This window comes from Miniopterus natalensis, chromosome 15 (genome assembly GCF_054644295.1).
Source record: "Miniopterus natalensis isolate mMinNat1 chromosome 15, mMinNat1.hap1, whole genome shotgun sequence".
In the NCBI taxonomy this organism is placed as follows: domain Eukaryota; kingdom Metazoa; phylum Chordata; class Mammalia; order Chiroptera; family Miniopteridae; genus Miniopterus; species Miniopterus natalensis.
In genome coordinates this window covers 12,074,688-12,092,778 of record NC_142095.1, presented here as the reverse complement: position 1 = coordinate 12,092,778, position 18,091 = coordinate 12,074,688, and the positions used below count along the sequence as shown (strand labels likewise).

Here is an 18,091-nt window from a genome sequence, read left to right as displayed (position 1 = left end):
AGCAGGTGACCATGGTCAGGGTCAGCCCTAGCTAAAGTACTGCAGGTGACCATGGTCAGGGTCAGCCCTAGCTAAAGTACTGCAGGTGACCATGGTCAGGGTCAACCCTAGCTAAAGTATTGCAGGTGGCCATGGTCAGGGTCAGCCCTAGCTAAAGTATAGCAGGTGACCATGGTCAGGGTCAGCCCTAGCTAAAGTATAGCAGGTGACCATGGTCAGGGTCAGCCCTAGCTAAAGTATAGCAGGTGGCCATGGTCAGGGTCAGCCCTAGCTAAAGTATCGCAGGTGGCCATGGTCAGGGTCAGCCCTAGCTAAAGTATAGCAGGTGACCATGGTCAGGGTCAGCCCTAGCTAAAGCACTGCAGGTGACCATGGTCAGGGTCAGCCCTAGCTAAAGTATAGCAGGTGACCATGGTCAGGGTCAGCCCTAGCTAAAGTATAGCAGGTGACCATGGTCAGGGTCAGCCCTAGCTAAAGTATAGCAGGTGGCCATGGTCAGGGTCAGCCCTAGCTAAAGTATAGCAGGTGACCATGGTCAGGGTCAGCCCTAGCTAAAGTATAGAGGTGACCATGGTCAGGGTCAGCCCTAGCTAAAGTATAGAGGTGACCATGGTCAGGGTCAGCCCTAGCTAAAGTACTGCAGGTGACCATGGTCAGGGTCAGCCCTAGCTAAAGTATAGCAGGTGACCATGGTCAGGGTCAGCCCTAGCTAAAGTACTGCAGGTGACCATGGTCAGGGTCAGCCCTAGCTAAAGTACTGCAGGTGACCATGGTCAGGGTCAGCCCTAGCTAAAGTACTGCAGGTGACCATGGTCAGGGTCAGCCCTAGCTAAAGTATAGCAGGTGACCATGGTCAAGCCTGGCTTTCCCCAGCAGCAGACAGGTCACCTTTAATACATCCTGGCAGCTGAGAAAGAGAGAACGTTCTGCCAAAGTTGAAATATTAGTCCCAGACCCAATACAGGATGATGGTTATGAATGGGCTTTGGGGGGAAGTAACCTGGGCGGATGGGTTGATCAAAAAGCCAGGAATGGTTCTGAATGCAACCAGAGACCACTGGTTTGGCCTGCAGAATTCTCAGTTTTGTAGGAGAGTGGCTGCGGGGGGCCCTGCTAGACAGGCTGCGGTCATCTTTTAAGGATCATTCTAGGCATGAATCCTGAATAGGGTGATGTCATGTTTTAACAGGCTCTAGCCACCTGGAATGAGAACATCCAAGAAACTGCACAGAACATGAAAAGCCAAGCACCTGGAAATAGAGCGTCTATAAATAAGTTACCCTATTTTAAGTCTAGCTTGCTGTCTTCTCTGTCCTACACACAGAAATGGGCCTGACTGCTTGCGTTCCTTCCCTGGCACTCTCCCCCTCACACCAAGATCCATGCATATGTTTTCTTTCCCTCTTTTTCTTTCTCCCCACTCACCTTTTTTCGGGCTTGCACGATTTGCTTCTCCAGTTCCTCAGGTATCATCTTACCTCTAAGAGACACAGATTTGAAACGTCGGTTATGTTTAGCTGTGAACACACATTGGTGCTGCTTTTTTAAAAGTATGAATTTCCCCCTCCGCCCACCAACCTACCGAATCTTGTCCCCATTACCTTCCATCTGTTTCCACAAAGCAAATATTCTCTGTACCAATCCCAAGAAAGGAGGCTGCCTTCTTCATGGAGTAATGACACTGAATTAAAAGGGGCAAAGGGGAAGGAAGAGACATGAGTATGCAGCATGAAAACACTGTTGCTTGTTATCAAAATGGGCGTAAGTTATATGGCTGAGCCCAGTCTTTAAAACGTTATTGCATAAAAGAAAAAAAGAGTGGTAATTTAACTGAGCTCCTAATTGTAGTGGTTGAGAACACTGACTTTGGCTGGAGTCAGAGGAAAGCAGGATTTAATTTTAAGTTTTCCCAGTTACAGCTATGGAAACTTGAAGAAATAATGTACACTCTCTAAGTCTCAATTTGCTGATCTATGAAGTGGGCATGTCGATGCCTACTCCATTTTTGTCACAGAATTCAATGGGCTAATATATGTAAAGGGCTTAGCACAGAGCCTGGCATATGGAACAAACCTAGGGGCTGGAGGCTACTGCTTCCCATAACACTGAGAAAAGTTCCTCTTTATGCTACTCATAAGACTCAGTATTAATGAAAAGAGAATCTAGCCTACTGCTGACTCAAAACCCTCTAAGGAGTGGGCAAGACTCTGTCTCAAAAGTTATAATCGCAGATCACAGAAGAATTTCATTATTTTCAAGAGCAAACAATGGATTATAAATGCTGATTTGACACTTGACCAATCTTGTTTAATATTGAATGTAAGACTGAAGCTAGGCACACTGGAGTGTGGCTAAATCATAATAACAAAGGTAATAATAATTTATGGACACATTACGTTGTGCAGCCCTGGCAGGAATGAGGCTAATGGCTCTGGAATTAGGTCTCATCTATTTCTTATTGGAAATAGTAGTATATGCTCTAGATTATTGCACTTTTCCCCCTACTACATAAAGCCCATAAAATAATTAGCATTCAAACATTGGAGATGTCAGTCTTTATACATTAGTGTGGACAGGTGGTCAATTAATTCTTTTTCATGCCAGAAAAATGAAGGTGCTAAAGGACATTATTGTACCAAAAAAAGCCTCGGTAATTTAATTTGTAGGTATGAATACATTAAAAGAGTAGTCATGCCTTCACACTTAACTTGATACATTCCCTCAAATGTGGTAATTTTTTTTCTTCTTTTGTCAAGAGAGTTTTATTGGAAGCTCTTTTTTAAAAAAAACTCTGTAAAAATAAATGCAGAAGTAACATCATCAGGAAAAATGGAACCATCCTAAGTAATTAATTTCCAAATGTCAAATAGAACCTGCCCCAAATGCCTGTAGGATGCATTCATTTCAGGTGGTTGCAAGAACATATGCATATTGAGGAGTAATGATGCACATGAAAACGTAATTTTTTCTCTACCTGCTACATCAGCCCACCATAGCTAAGATGACAAAGCTAAGGCCAATTAATTCTCATCTGGGGCCCCGGCAACCAAACAGCGATTGATTTCATAGTGACAAATAGTAGCCTCCCCCACTGACATCTGCCAGTAAGAAAAACCACACTGTTTTGCCCTTAGAAATAACAAAATATCCCCAACCAATAAATCTGCTGCATAAAACACTGGCGATCAGAATAAGAATATCCTCCATGGAGCTATCTTTAGGTACCTCGAGGCAAAGGATAGCCCAATGTCAATCTCAAACGCAGAGGGACAGATTAGAAACGGTCTGCAAAGCTGAAGTCTAAACATCTGAAAGCATCAGAGGAGGAAAAGAGCCCCGGAAGGGGAAAAAAGAGAGAGGGTGATGCTTCAGACGCGGTGGGTAGTTGCAAAGAAAGGGAAACCTAGGAGGCTGGAGTTCAGAAGTAACAGCTGCATTTAGAGACACACGGTGGCTGCTCCCCTCGCTGGCACGAGATAAGTCAGCTGTTCTCAGGCCCCGTCTCCCCCCAGGTTTCGTCTGTCTACAGAAGACGCAAAACTCTCAGCGGGTGTTCGCTTCTATAAAGTTGAAACAGCCGGTGCCTACATGAAAGACAGATTGCACTGAAGCTCTCCTTTCTGGTTCCAGCAAGGATTTTTTCCTGTGACCTTGGATTTCTCAATGAACCACTGCTTTCCCTCCACCCGTAGGTGGTGTTCTGGACGCTGGGACTCCTTCTAGTGCTGCTCGTGTGATGCTCAAATTGGCTCTGGGTGGCGGGGAGCGCGGTCTGTGACTGTGGGATGTTAGGGGCGGGAGACAGGGAGCATTGCTCTGAGAGCACTCAGCTGGTTCAGCTCCTAAAGCAGCAGGGCCGGAGGCCAGGTGGACCGCTCTGTGCCCTGCACGGCAGCCTGGGCGCCCGCGTGCCCCTGGAGAACACCCGCGAGAGCACCCAGACCCGGGTCAGTCTTGCCTAAGAAGCAGGGCCGGGAAGAGGGGGAGTGCATGAGGCACCTCGGGTGCCAAGCTAAGGCGCACGGCCCTGAGACAGGTACCCCAGCGTCTCACTCGGCTCACCCCAGCCTCCATCCTGCTACAGAGGAACTAGCACAATTGATCGCTGGCCTGGGAGCAAAATGAGTTTCTTTCCTTCCCTCACTTTGTAGTGGCAAATGAGCACTATTTTATGTTAATTCTCCAAATCCAAATTCTCCAAATTTGAATTGCCAACCCAAGATTTCTAGAAATTCAAGGAATTCATATTTAACTGCTAATCAAGCCACACAGTTATTACTTTCCCTCCTCTTTGGTTCCTATTTAGTGCGGAGAGCTACCTTGGATATGTTGACAGTACAGGGGTCTCTGCCATGACCTTCTAGGTCTCCTTCAACAGCTGAATTACAGTCAGGGCCTGAAGTATGCAAAAACGCCTTCAGTGGTGGGTACATATCTTCTGCATTTGATGGTCCAAGGCAGAGGTGCAGTAACTACCCTGGTTAATCTGGGGCAGCCTAAAAACTGGGAAAGGCGGGCAACCTAACAAGCAATACAGGAAAGTAACCACAGGGCCACAGGGGAGGTGGTGCAAAATAGATGAACATTAGTGCTTAATGAATTGATTTGCTGTAATAAATGGTGAAGATGGCCATGAAATATGAATTAAAATAATGCAAATGCTATGACCTGCGTCGCTTTAGCAGAGCAGGTAAAAGAATGAGCTACAAAGTGGAGTCTGGATGGGTGGGGTGAAAACCCAGGGTGCTTTGAAAATGAAATGTATTTCAATAAACAGAGCCTTTATAACTATTCAAAGTGTGTGTATACATTTTTGGGGACACCCTATATATATGGGTAGGGCTATAGTGTGTTCGAAGTTATGGAATTTTTCTGTGGGATTCACATTGTTACGTCAAAACTCAAGTGGGTAAGCCCCCAGTGTGACGGTATCAGTTAAGATTAGGTCATGAGGGTGAGATTAGTGTCCTTATAAGAAGAGGGACACAGAGAGATCTTACTCTGTCCACAGCACGGACAGAGGAAAGAGCATGTGAGCCCACAGAGGTCTACGAGCCAGGACATGGGTTCTCCCCGGACACTGAATCTATCAGCAACTTGTCCTTGGACTTCCAGCCTCTAGAATTGTGGGAAATAAATGTCAGCCACTCCATCCATGATGTTTTGTTACAGCAACCTGAATCACTAACTACACCTGTGTTACTGATCTTTCCTATGCATAATCTTTATTCCAGGCTTTTACAGAATTTCTTCCCCCTTTCCAGGGCAATTATTCAAAAAAAAGGCTTTAGCAAGTTTTAAATCAAATGAAGAAGGGAAAAAAGGCAAAAGTAAAAGCACTGAGCTGGTAGTAGGGGCCTTATTTAACCAGCTCTCCTAGGCATGGAAACAGAAATTCAAATGCAGGAGAGACTTTGCATTTCTGGTATGCGAGGGTTCCTCAAACTGAAACGCCAAGGGTTGGAACCCACAGAGGAAAGCTCTACTCCATAATAATCCCAAATAACCAAGTATTTTTCCCAGATGTCCATCTTCTCAAGTATTCTTCTCTTGCTACAGAAACAATGTCTCATGAAGAAGTTCCTTGGGGTGGTGAGTGAAGAATCGCAGACTAGATTATTCCTTCCAGGTTCTTCCCAACACCCAAAGCCCACTTTGCACTTAGCGCTGAACTAACCAGAGCAAATGTCAGACAGGACAGGAGGAAAATGTGGGGGTGGCCAGGTTTTCTTCCCCTGCGTACTTCTTTGTACGATCTGTCCTTTGCAATAATAAAGTAGCTTTTGCTCTTGAGGGAAAGTAACAGATACAGGAAAGCCCAGCTGGCAATAACAGGGAATTTTCAGATTTTGCCACCTCATGTGTTGGACAGGAGACCGAGGATTAGTGCAGAAGGGACAGAAGGGACGCTCTTCCTGCCAGGGGCGTGGGGAAGACACAGCGGTGGAATGGACAGAGGTACCCACTGGAATCACACAAAAATAGAAAAGTAAAAAAGAATATTTTCCAGATAGTCTATCTATTCTATCCACATGATTATAGCTGGATCATTCTCCTCCCACTAATAATAAGAGATAATATTTCTGTCTGTCTTTTATGTGCCAGACGCTACTTTACATGCACTGATTTATTCAATCTTTGCAACAACCCTCTAACTGGTGACCACTAAGCTCATGTGGCTGTTGCGTTGCTTTAATGGCCCAAATTGTTCACTGCTCCCTGTGTCCATACCCTTTGCCAGATGGCTTTGCAGCAAATCTCCTTAAGGAGTAGAGCATTTTTTCACTTCTTGGATCTGGGTTCCTACACTTGACCTAGCTTGCCAAGAAAATGAAGGCAAAATGTCAAGGACTGAGCCTAGGACTCCAGAGTGCCAGTACGGTTCCATGCTGTGTGTTTCTCCTGGTACCATTGCCATGAGAACACAGCTAGACTACCCTGGTGGAGGGTGAGAGACAATGGAGCAGAGAGGACTTGCTGGAGTGTCCCAGCCACGCCACTCCTAGATCAGCCATTGGCCAGCCAACCCCCAGACAGGTAAGGGTGCCCAGCAAGAGTAGATGAACTGCCCAGATATCCCAACCCTTGTCAGCAATAATATATATAGTTCTATGCCACTGGGTTTTGGGATAATTTGTCAGATATAAGAGCTAACTGATATGCTCTTTTTTTGCAAACTAGGAAACTAAGGCACAGAGGAGTTAATCAACTTACCCAAGATCACTCAGCTAGTAAGTAGTAGAAATAGAAAATGAATTCAGGCAGCCTAGTTCAAAACCAATGCACCTATCCACAATCAGAACCCTATTTAAGTGGAGAGTGAAATGAGATAGGGGATCGTGGCAACATCCAATTGTGTGTGTGTGTGAGAGAGAGAGAGAGAGAGAGAAAGAGAGAGAGAGAGAGAGATGTTCATTATTACAGAATATATTCCTTTCTTCTTGAAAAGTCCTTGTGTTATTCTTAGCAATCAATTTCATAAGGAAATGCGAGTAGATGACACAGCTGAGATCAGTATCAATCATCTGAGTTCTAATAAATGAGATACTCGAAGAAGAGAGACAGAAAGAGATAGCACTTTCAAATGAAATGTTCTCTCTTCCTAAAGAAAATATTACAGACTATAAATTTTAAATAAAGGTGATGTACCAAATTGGGTGGTCTATATCACACCCATCCGAATTTCTTTTGAAATGAAGTACGATGCCGTACGTAGGCATGTTAGTCGCACAGAGAAGATGAAAGCGCATCGGGAGTCCACAAACAAACAAGCCCTCCTAAATAATGCATTCTCAGAAAATCTATATCTCATATCCAAAATGATTGTTTACCTCTGCAGATGCGAAAAGGATTAATCTTGGCAACCCGGACAGCCCCTTTTCCTTAATATCAGGACAATATTTGTATCTGGCTAAATTCATGGCGTACATATTGGACACTGAACCACCTGCAGAAACAAAATTGAAATGGCATATTTAAAGCACGAGGTGATAGCTCCCTATGGGCCGACGACAGTGGAAAGCATAAATGGCTGTGGCTGCCCTGGTCTAATGACAAATCGCTGGGAAAGTCATCTGAACACCGCACTGCCCACCCCATGACTCTTACATGCTTCCTAATCCAATTCCTGCAGTTTCCAATCTCAGCAAAGTGAGAAGTTTGGGCCTATTCTCTCATTCCAGAATTTTCCCAGCTGAAGTTTCATTCTATGAGCTCTGTATGTAAGTCTCCATAGTCAATAATATTTTATCTGTCTGTTATCTGATCAATAAAATGACAATACATGCCCATCTCTGCTTCAAAAAAAGGGGGGGATTGTAGGATAAATAAAATGTGATTTAGGAACTTTCTCGGGTAAAATTGATTTAAAAACCTAAAAACCTTCCCTTCCAGATTCCCAACAGCAGGCAAATTCATTAGTGTCAGGTATAAATCCTAAATTGTAGGTAGCTCATTAGTTTAGCACTTGTGTCATTTATTTAGCATTTAGGTAAAATATTATCATTCTGGAGAAGGCATGAGCTAGTCTCCCTAAGTAGCATTATGAATATCCAACTTTCTGTGATGTGCAAATCTTCAAGGAGTTGCTTTTCATATAACACATTGGAAGAGAGATGGCAATAACTAATTGTACTTACCTGGGTTAAATATTCCATCCCCTTCTTTCCAGCCAATAAATTCAATCATTTTCTTCAGAACCGCTTCTTCCACTAACAGAAACACTGGGGACACCTCATACGTATAACTAGACAGATATAAAAAATACTTCACTTCTATGACTAGAGTCGAACCATCCCTTTGTTGTCCCAAGAAATGCACAGAGTTTTATTAAACCAAGTGGCTGTTGAAGTGTAGGTAGAGACTTTGGAAATTTATCCATTGGACATAGAGAAATATGTAGTCAGTGATGGTGCTAGTCATGGTTACATAAATAGCAGGTGGCCTTAGGGATATGCAAGCTACTGCAGCAGTCTTAATTTACAGAAAAGCTTCAATTCCGTTAGGAGAGATGAAGGCAGTGCATCTGGATTCTTTGCATTAGTCATGAGCAGTGGCCATTTTACCCTTTGGATGATGCTCTGAATGCTGGCTAAAGAAAAACCATTGTCATGGTAACCAGGTTTTATTAGGTTATTACCATGAGCACCCTAACAGTCAGCTCTAGATATTCTACATGGAAACAACCCATCCTGGATTAGAGCTTCCTCCATCACACTCCTGTGTTTGTACAAATGTGAAGTGCTCTATGTGACCTCTCTCATTATGGGGTGATTTTACTGCAAAGCACAACCCAGATCCCCTATAAATGAAGGATTTGTTGCCTCAGGCTGGAAGACTGTAGTCAGAGAGCATTGCTCAGTTAACCCCTTCCTTAGCTACAGCGAGCCACCTTCCCCAAAGTCAAACACTTTCCTGTGGTGGTCTATACCTGATGATTGGTCCACCTGGAGGTATAAAGGCCTGGCCATGTGGGCCCAACTCTAGACCAATCTAAAGGGCCATTGTAGCTCCAGAGATCTCCATGGGGTCAGCCTCTTGTCATTGAGCCTGCATGGCAGCTTGACTCCTATCTCTCCTTCCCCTCCTGTCACCCATGTTGATCCCAAGGATATTCCTTAATAAACAGCTTGCTCACTGAATTCCATCTAGAGCAGCTTCCCAAGGAACACAACCTGGGATATAACCATGCCTAGTTTTTCAATGTCTGAGTCTCTTCTTTCTCCAAATAACTTGAGGGTGACTAAATATCTATAACCTCCTTCTCTAACAACTGAGTGATTGCATTAAATTGTATCTGAATATATATGGACTCTAATTATGTAAACTAAACAGACACATTCAGATTTATCGTCACAGAATTTAATACAATTATTTTAACATCTGGAAGGGAAAACTTTGGGAAGAAGGAAATAAAAGGACAACTACTATGTATCATCTCCCTATGTGCCAACCACTCTATAGACATGTCATTTTACAAGCAATCTAGGTTCTACTTTTCAATCATGCTAGGAAACCAGTTTATACATATCAAAATGTGGGTGGGAAAGTATATATGTTTATGCATACCTAAAATATAAGAGAAATAATCATTTATTTTCTTGTAAGAAAAAAAATTAATACTAAATTTGTCTTTGAAAACTAGCTCAACTGTAAACCCAGGAATAGACCTAGAGGTGGAGGGCAACATAGAATGTTCTCGTGGCTTGGTGACATCTGAATGGATTGTTCAGCTGAGCAGAAATTCAATACTTCAAAAACCTCTAAAGATTTCAGTTAAAAAACTCAGATGAGATGTTAGAAAACCCAGGATATACAAGGAAAGGCTCACAGAAACCATTAACTAGAAATTCATGAAGTAAAATTTCATCTACCTAGAGAAACGCCTCTAATCCGTGTTTGGTGTAGAAGTCCAGTCTAATGATACTTACACACTTGGATTTAACGCTTCCGTCATAAATCGGGCCCCCAAGGAGTAATAATCAAGGCCAGCATACAGCTGGTTGAAAAATCTCGGGTGGTCTGTAAATGTAAACAGAGTATTCATCTACGCAACAATAAAGAAGAAAAAACTATCAATGCTGTACGGCAATAACATAAGTGAATCTTTTAGACAATAAAAGCAGCTGGATACGAAAGAGTATATGCTGCATAATTCCACTGATATGACTCACTATCAGGCAAGGCTGATCTATGGAGACAGCAGTTAGAATTCTGGGTGCCTTTGGGAAGGGGATATTGATTAGAAGGGGTCACAAGGAGCCCCTGGAGTGCTGAGAATGGTTTTTATCTCTATCTGGGTGATGGTTACTTCCATACACGTATATACAAATTCATCGATCTGAGAATTTAAGATTTGTCCATTGTACTGAAAGCAAATTATACCTCAATTTTTTAAAAAGCATTCAAAATTTAATCATGTACAAAGGAAACAAATGTTAAAGACCTATCTCCTAGAGCTTTTTACTGAACAATAATATGTTTCTGAGAGAAACTTGAGGAATCTTTTATGACTTTTGGTTTGCCTGCTCCTTTCTTTCTACAACCCTGACCCAAATCAAAACCCTCAAGAAATGGGTTATTTGAACACTTCTGTATGTGTATCAAACATCAAAGCTTGCGACCTTGATCCTCTGAAGGTATTGATGGCAGTTTCTTAAAGTTCACACGCATTTCTCTCGCCCACAGGATGTTGGCAATGACCGGCCTTTTTACTTTTCAGATTGGACCATTTCTCATAATGCAACTGGCATTATATAGATGGAGCATGACTCATCGTGTATCTGGCATAAACTTTCTGATTCAACTTTTTGCAAAGGCAAGTTGCCTTTAAGACTCAAACAACTTCAGTTCCAACTTTCTATTTCCCCCCTCCTATAAAAGGCTTCGTAAAGGTCCTTGGCTCTACACAGTGTGAAATTTGCACCAAACACCAGGCTAACTGGCTTGACATCCTCCGTCACAGGAAGCCCAGCATGACCAAGAACAGAGATGCAGGAGGTCAATTTCCATCGCTGAGTGTTTGGAAACCATTTCAGTTGGTGACCTCTCATGACAACTTCCAGCATTTGGCTTTAGGTTATTTTCCTCTTTCCACTAGGGGTTCAATGAAAAACAAAAGTATCAAAAGAAAAGGCCTTTTTAAAATAAAACATGGAAAACTTCTTCTAATCTGGCGAAGGAAATCAGACATGGCTGCAAGTAATTTTTAATAAGATTTTTTTTGTAGTTCTGTGTTAATTTATGATTGATTTCCATGGTAACATGATGGAAAATATCCAGTAAACTGAAACATTTACTGCATTCAATGTCATTCTACACTTCTGACATGCACTATAATAATAAGATATGTATCTCTGCTTTTGAAATGCTAAGTGGGTTTCTGATACATACACCAGACTTTCCCAAGGGAACATAAACCAATTATTTTTAGCCAGGATTTTATTATGTTCCTTCCACTAAATTTAGTTTAGTGTCAGAATTCACACAGCATAATGCCTGTATGGTCTTAAGCACTAGATTACCTTTACATCACACTGAGAAATGCATATTTTGGAAAATTATTTCCTTACTTTTAGAACTTGTTCCCTGGGTATATATTAACAGTCAGCTGGAGTAGTATTCAGCACAAAACTGATATCACATTACTGCATTTACAAAGATCACAGTTGTTAAGCACTATTGTGAAGCTATCACAACATAAACTCACCATGTACAGTATCATTTTTTATACCTTCCTAAAGGCTTTTCCTTTTTCGATCCTACTAGAGTTGATAAAATAATTTGGTCATTACCAACTGCCCAGAGTTAATAAAAATGTTCCAAGTCAATATTCCTAGTTATATTAAAGACACACTCTTGAACATGTTTGTTTTTTTTGCACATTCTAGGCCACCCAGATGGAAAATCCCTTACAAATTCTATAATCCAAGTACCATTTGACAGTTTGGACCAATATAAGAAACTATAAGCAGCAGTCATAATATAGGGTCCTGATTATAAATGGAGGAAGGGGAGTGCCAAGGAGCGGATAATATTTATATGTAGCCACTAACACCAACAGTATTGCTATCATTTCATTTTTGGCCTTTACAACAAATCTGAAATAAGGGTTAAATGGAGCATTTAAAGAACATCAGAACCACCATGTTTCGATCCAGGTTTCCCAACCATAACCACTGTCATACTCGGCTTTACCCTGAGGTACATACATGCTAAAGAACATGTAAGAACTTGTTGGAGGTACCGATCAAGGAGGTAAATTCTTACTGGTTTTGACACTGAAGCGTATGACGTCCTGGCAGAGCTCCAGCAGCCTATGGTGCGGCTCTCCGGTGTCTCGCATCTCCAAATCAAGAAGTTGTTTCAGTCGCTCAGGAGGCTGCCATTCACAAACCTGGAGGGTTAGCAATGGACCGGTTAGTGGAGCACCCACGAGATCCAAGTATTGAACGAATGCGGGAAGCATGAACTCTACCCTTGCGAAGCTTCTGGACAAGTGGGAGAGACAGAGATTTAAATGTGCAACCATAGTTTGGCATGAAAAGGGCTGCAACAGTAATGCAGGAGTCATTGAAACAAATGAGGGGCCCCACCTTGGATTTGGAAGGTCAAAGATTCCCTGGAGGCACTGATATCTAGGTTGTTACATAAAATAAGAGTCAAGTGAACAGAGCAAAGATTAGGGGGTGGGGTAATGCAAGGGGCATGCTAGGCCGAAGTAACAGAAAGACATATAGAGGAGACCATGGCGCATGGGAGGAATGAAGTACATTTAGTGTGACTAGAAGATGCGGTTTGAGGAAGGGAGAGGCAAGAATTAAGGTTGGAATAGCAAGTGACTGCTAACTAGTCTCTGCTTATATCCTTGCCCCTAGTCTACTATCAACCTAGCATGGTCATTCCTCTGCTCACATATTTCCAGTGGGTCCCCATATTCTGGAAAGTAAAGCCAAAGTCCATACAATGACCTAAAATGATCCCATATAATCTGCTTCCCCTGCTAGTGTTCCCTTTTAGTCTCATCTAGCACTACTTTCCTCTGGCTGACTCTGCCCTGCCACCCTGGCCTCCTTGCTGCTCTTAAATGCACCAGGCACGCTCCCACCTTAGGGTCTTTGCACCGGTTGTGCCCTCTGCCTGCAATGCTCCTACCCCAAATATCCTTATTGCTAACTTCCTTGCTGCTTTCAAAGCTCTACTCAAATGTCACTTTCTCAACGGCAGCAATCCCGACTCCCTTATTAAAAATCACAAGCTGCACATTACCCCATCTCTATCAATCTCCCCTAACTTTTCTACTCTTCATTTTTCTACAGCACTTACCAACTTCCAACATTTATTACAGCCTGTGTAATCTCCATGAGAGCAGAGATACCAGTCTGTTTGTTCAGTGGTCCCAAGTAACTAACACAGAGCCTGCCACATAAGGGGATGCTCAAATGTGATGAATGAATGAATGAATGAATGAATGAATGAATGAATGAATGAATAAATAAATAAATAAATAAATAAATAAATAAATAAATAAACAATTAAGCAAGGCTCATGTCATGACAGGCTTTATGTGGCATGGTACAAAGTTTGAACTTGGCACTAAAGAAGCCATTCGAATGTTTTGGATGGGGGAATGATATCTTCATATCTGTGTTTTGGATAATAGCTTTTGTTGCTATATGGAGATTCCAAGTAAAATTGGAAACAAAGGTTACTGTAATAAATCAGGCAAGATAAAGTGGTAGGCTGGATGAGGGTCAATACTATAATAATGAAGTATTTCTAGAGATATTTAAAATGCAGCATCAATAGAACTTGGAAATCAATTTCACAGTGAGGATGAGGGAAAGGAATGACCAAGGATAATCCTGAGGTCTCTAGCTTGTAGTTGGTGGTGGTGATAGAGAGAAGCATCTGGTTCTGGGTGGGGTGGGGAGGATGAGTTTTGAGAATATTTAGTCTAAGGATTCTCAGAAGATCCCAAAGGGGTGTAGCAGTTGGTCTGAAGCTCCTGTGAAAGATAAGGAAGAGAGGCTCAGGCATACACTATCATCGTCTACCAGGGTTGGCATGGCTCAGAGAGAACCTACAGCGCAGAGGAAAGGTGCAGGATCTCCCCTGAGCAATGTCAACACCTAAGAAGTGGCCAAAGGGAGAGGAGCTCACGTGTGAGGTGGAGGGCACACTGAAGAGGCAGGGAGAACCCTAGAAGAGTTTAGTGCTTTTAAAACAAAGAAAAAACAATGTTCCAAGAAGGAGAAGATAGTCATCACTGTCCAATCCTAGTGAGAAGCCAAATTAGATGAAGACGGAGAAGCGCTCATGGGTGTTATCAACAAGGAGGTGTTCTTGGCAAGAGCAGTTTGACTTCAGAGGTAGGAGTGGAGGCCAGATTGCTGTGAAGCGAGGGTGTAGGAGGTGAGGAAATAGAGGGAGGGAGGGTAGACAATCTTTAAAAAGTTTGGCTGTGGAGGGGAGGAGAGAGACAGGGGGGTAGTCAGGAAGTGAGGAGACTAAGTGATGGGCGTGGGGGAAACAGGAGGAAATACCAAGTTGTCCAAGAGGTATGAAATTAAACTCTGCTATTAGGACTGCAACAGGCAGAGGTAAATCAGAAGCACCTGGAACAATGGAAAGGATTAACTACCGATAACATGCAGCAACATGGATGAATCTCGAATACATTTTGCTGAGGGAAAATAGCAAGACTCAAAAGGCTACTTGTGATATGATCCATCTATCTGACTTTCAGGAAAAGACAAAAATACAGGGACAGAAAGCAGGCCAAGGGCTGCCAGGGTCTAGAGTCAAGGGGAAGGTTTGACTACAGAGGGGCACAGGGGGGTGATGGAACTGTTCTATATCTTGATTGTGGTGATGGTTACATGACTTTTCAAAGCTCATAGAACAGTACACCAACAAGAGTAAATTTTACTGAATAGAAATTATAATCCTTTTTTAAAAAATATATCTTTTTTGATTTCAGAGAGAGGAAAGGAGAGGGAGAGAGAGAGATAGAAACATCAATGATGAGAGAGTCATTGATCGGCTGCCTCTTGCACACCCCCTGCTGGAGATGGAGCCTGCAACCCGGGCATGTGCCCTGACCAGGAATCGAACCCCGATTGCCTGGATCCTAGGTCAACACTCAACTGCTGAGCCATGCCTGGCTGGGCTATAATCCTTTTTTAAAGGTAGCTGAGAAAGCATGTCTACCAAAGAGAGTAGTACTAGAAGTAATTATCTCATGAAGTGTGGGATGTATAGCAGGTGACTTTATTTTTTTACATTTTTTAAAGTAAAGTTATTGGGGTGACATTAATAAAATTATATAGGTTTCAAGTGTTCAATTCTATGATACATCATCTGTATGTTGCATTGTGTGCCCACCCCCAAAGTCAAATCTTCAATCACTATATATTTGACCCCCTTAACCCTTTACTACCCCTCACCCCCTTCACCTTTTAATGGTGCCCCGTTGGATCTCTGACAAAGTAGGCTAAGTTAGTGGCATAAAAACTTCATCCCCACCCTCCACCCCAACACAGCTCTCCATCTGTGTTCACATGGATAGCCTACACATCTACTATACTGTGACTGACTTGTGGTTCCTTAAATGGTAACTTAGGATCATGAGCCTCCCCTTCTCATCTTATCTCCCACTGGTTCCCTATATGAACCTTTCTTTCTAGGCAAAAAGATCCCCTTGCTAAGTTAAATGCATCTCGTTGTTTTACAACTCTCCACATTTACCTTCTTGCTTTCTTCAACACACAGGGGCTGACTTCTCTCTGCCCATCAAAATCTTCCTTAACCTTCACATTCCACATCAAAGCTCAGAGTGTTCACGCCTCTGTGAAATCCCCAAAGTCGGCCACAGTCACAGAGCATTTATCACATTCTTACGGGGACCCCCTGTTCCCTTTTCCAATGAAAACTTATTCTTCCAATTAGATTATAAATTCAGTTCAAAGCTGAGCCTTTATCTTATTTTTCTTTATATCCCCCAAGGCCAAATGTAATGCCTTACCCATGGCTAACACTCAGTTAATATTTAATGACTGAATAAAGGCCAATTCAAAAAAGCTTACCAGAGGAGCAGTGTGCTCCAAAGTAAAGCAGGGGCAAAATATTTCACAAGTACAGATAAGACTAGAAAATAGGCAATTATAAATATATAATCAGGAAATATCAGTGATTGTGCCTTGAACATTACTAGTCAAAGTTCACTGGGTATTTCAATCTGTCTTGGTATTAGCTTCCCCAAATGCGTTGTGATCAAAAATTCAGAATAAATTCCACTTCACATTCAAAATGTTTTTTTCAAATGACATTTATTTCTAATAGAATTGGAATAAAAATCTCTCTATCTTTCCTATTTGTTGATCCATTTGTTGGTAACTCAATTCCATTATACAAAGTGATCGATGTGAGAAAGGGTAATTTCAGGATTTTCAGGGACATGTAGAGCAGTAGTTAAAGGCACAGGCTCTGAGGCCAGATTGCCTGGGTTTTAGTGCCAGCTCCGACGCTTACTAGCACATGATCCTGGGCAAAGTACTTGACCTCTTTGTGTCTCATTTTCCTTCATCTCTAAAATGGAGTTCGTAAGTAGTACCTGCCTCTTCCTGGGTTTTTAAGGATTAAATACACAAATACATAAGGAGTAGCCCTTAGAACAACATCTGGCGCATCGTAAGTACTCTTAAGAGTAGATGTTGTTAGTAGTAGTCCCCATATCATTCTGAATCTGATTTTGAGCCTCAATTTGAAATCTTGAACCAATCATTGGTACCAGTCAGAAGTCAGACTTAACAACCAATGATTTCTAACCTAAGCTTAGAGAAGTTCCAGATAAGGACCCTCAGATAAATTTTAAAAACTTTTCACACCCTTTCTACCTTCTGCTTGGTTTTTATTACCTACCTAAACAATGTGTACCAAAAATGGAGAGCAAAGTGTGTTTTAAAGAGTGTATAAATCAGACCATCTAGTTATTCATTCATGTGCTTCAGGGCCTTATAGGCAGAAATTCTGGAGTCCTGACCAATCTCCCAACAAACAGTGGCTGTTAAGAGTTAACCCTTTTAGGAAAGCAGATATTGGGGGGAGGGGGGGTGACTACAAACATTAGTATCTGAGCAGTCCCTTGAAACAAAGGTATAGATGAAATGAAAGTGTGTGCTTCTCATTTCCCTTACATCTAGCCATCCAGATCTGGGGAAAAAACAAAAAACTCTTTCCCATTCCTGGGATTTCTTATAGGCTTTTTTTTCTTTTACCTTCTCATTGACATCTGTAGCCTTCAAAACCACCTCTTCCATTATCAGCCTACAGGCCTCTTCAACAAATTTTTCTCCTGCTCTTGCATCTGTTGTGGGGCCATTTAGTATGACCCCATCCACCAGAACAGCGCTCTTCTTAGTTGGAACCATCTCTTGTTGACCAGTATCTCCTGGAAGCACACAAACAAATTACGTTTGAGAGAGAATCTCATTAGACCACAACAAAACACAGACTAAAAAGTGAATCGCCATCCCAGCTTCAAATGTCATGCCCTATTTTAATACATTTGCAGCATTGAAGCTGAGAGTTTCTTACATGGTGCCCAATAATAGAGACAAGGAAAGAAACTCCTAGGGTCCATTCCTGCAGCATCTTGCTTAGCATTAGGGAGTGCGGAGGAGCTCAAAAAATGTCAATTCAACACATTCTACTCACTCTCACACCTTTCAAACATATGTACGAAAGATCTGGGTAAACACAGGCCCATGTCTATCTCATGAACACACCCTCTCATAATTTTTTAAGGATTGCCATATATTTCCTTTTAATAAGTCATTGCCAAAGAAGAAAAAACAATACCAAAATGTCACTTTTCTTAACTTTCCATCTTAAGCTTATGTTTCAATGGCCCTGCATTTCATAGACAATGCCATGTCCCTGAGAGCCCCTCCCTAAATCTCCTGGGCCATTTCCTACTGAAAGGGGAAGAGGGTTTGCAGAGCAAGAGGGTTTGCATGAACGTCTGTAGCCCTCTAAGCTTCTCAAACTCGCACTTTAGGAGGAAGGATGGAACAGAGCATCTTTAGGACAG

General features: G+C 42.2%; 1 protein-coding gene across 1 annotated transcript in view; it reads right to left on the bottom strand.

The window, feature by feature from the left end:
• The window catches only part of GADL1 (GAD like acidic amino acid decarboxylase 1), a 114,230-nt gene extending 96,774 nt beyond the window's left edge, over positions 1 to 17,456 (bottom strand). Inside the window, exons 1-7 of the mRNA XM_016198863.2 lie at positions 17,277 to 17,456; positions 12,268 to 12,394; positions 9,930 to 10,020; positions 8,139 to 8,245; positions 7,332 to 7,447; positions 1,602 to 1,681; positions 1,426 to 1,480 (exon numbers count right to left, since the gene is read on the bottom strand). Coding sequence (XP_016054349.2) covers positions 1,426 to 1,480; positions 1,602 to 1,681; positions 7,332 to 7,447; positions 8,139 to 8,245; positions 9,930 to 10,020; positions 12,268 to 12,394; positions 17,277 to 17,429 — 729 coding nt within the window. The 5' untranslated portion in view covers positions 17,430 to 17,456. The remainder of the gene's footprint in view (positions 1 to 1,425; positions 1,481 to 1,601; positions 1,682 to 7,331; positions 7,448 to 8,138; positions 8,246 to 9,929; positions 10,021 to 12,267; positions 12,395 to 17,276) is intronic.
• Between the last annotated feature and the right edge of the window lie 635 nt (positions 17,457 to 18,091).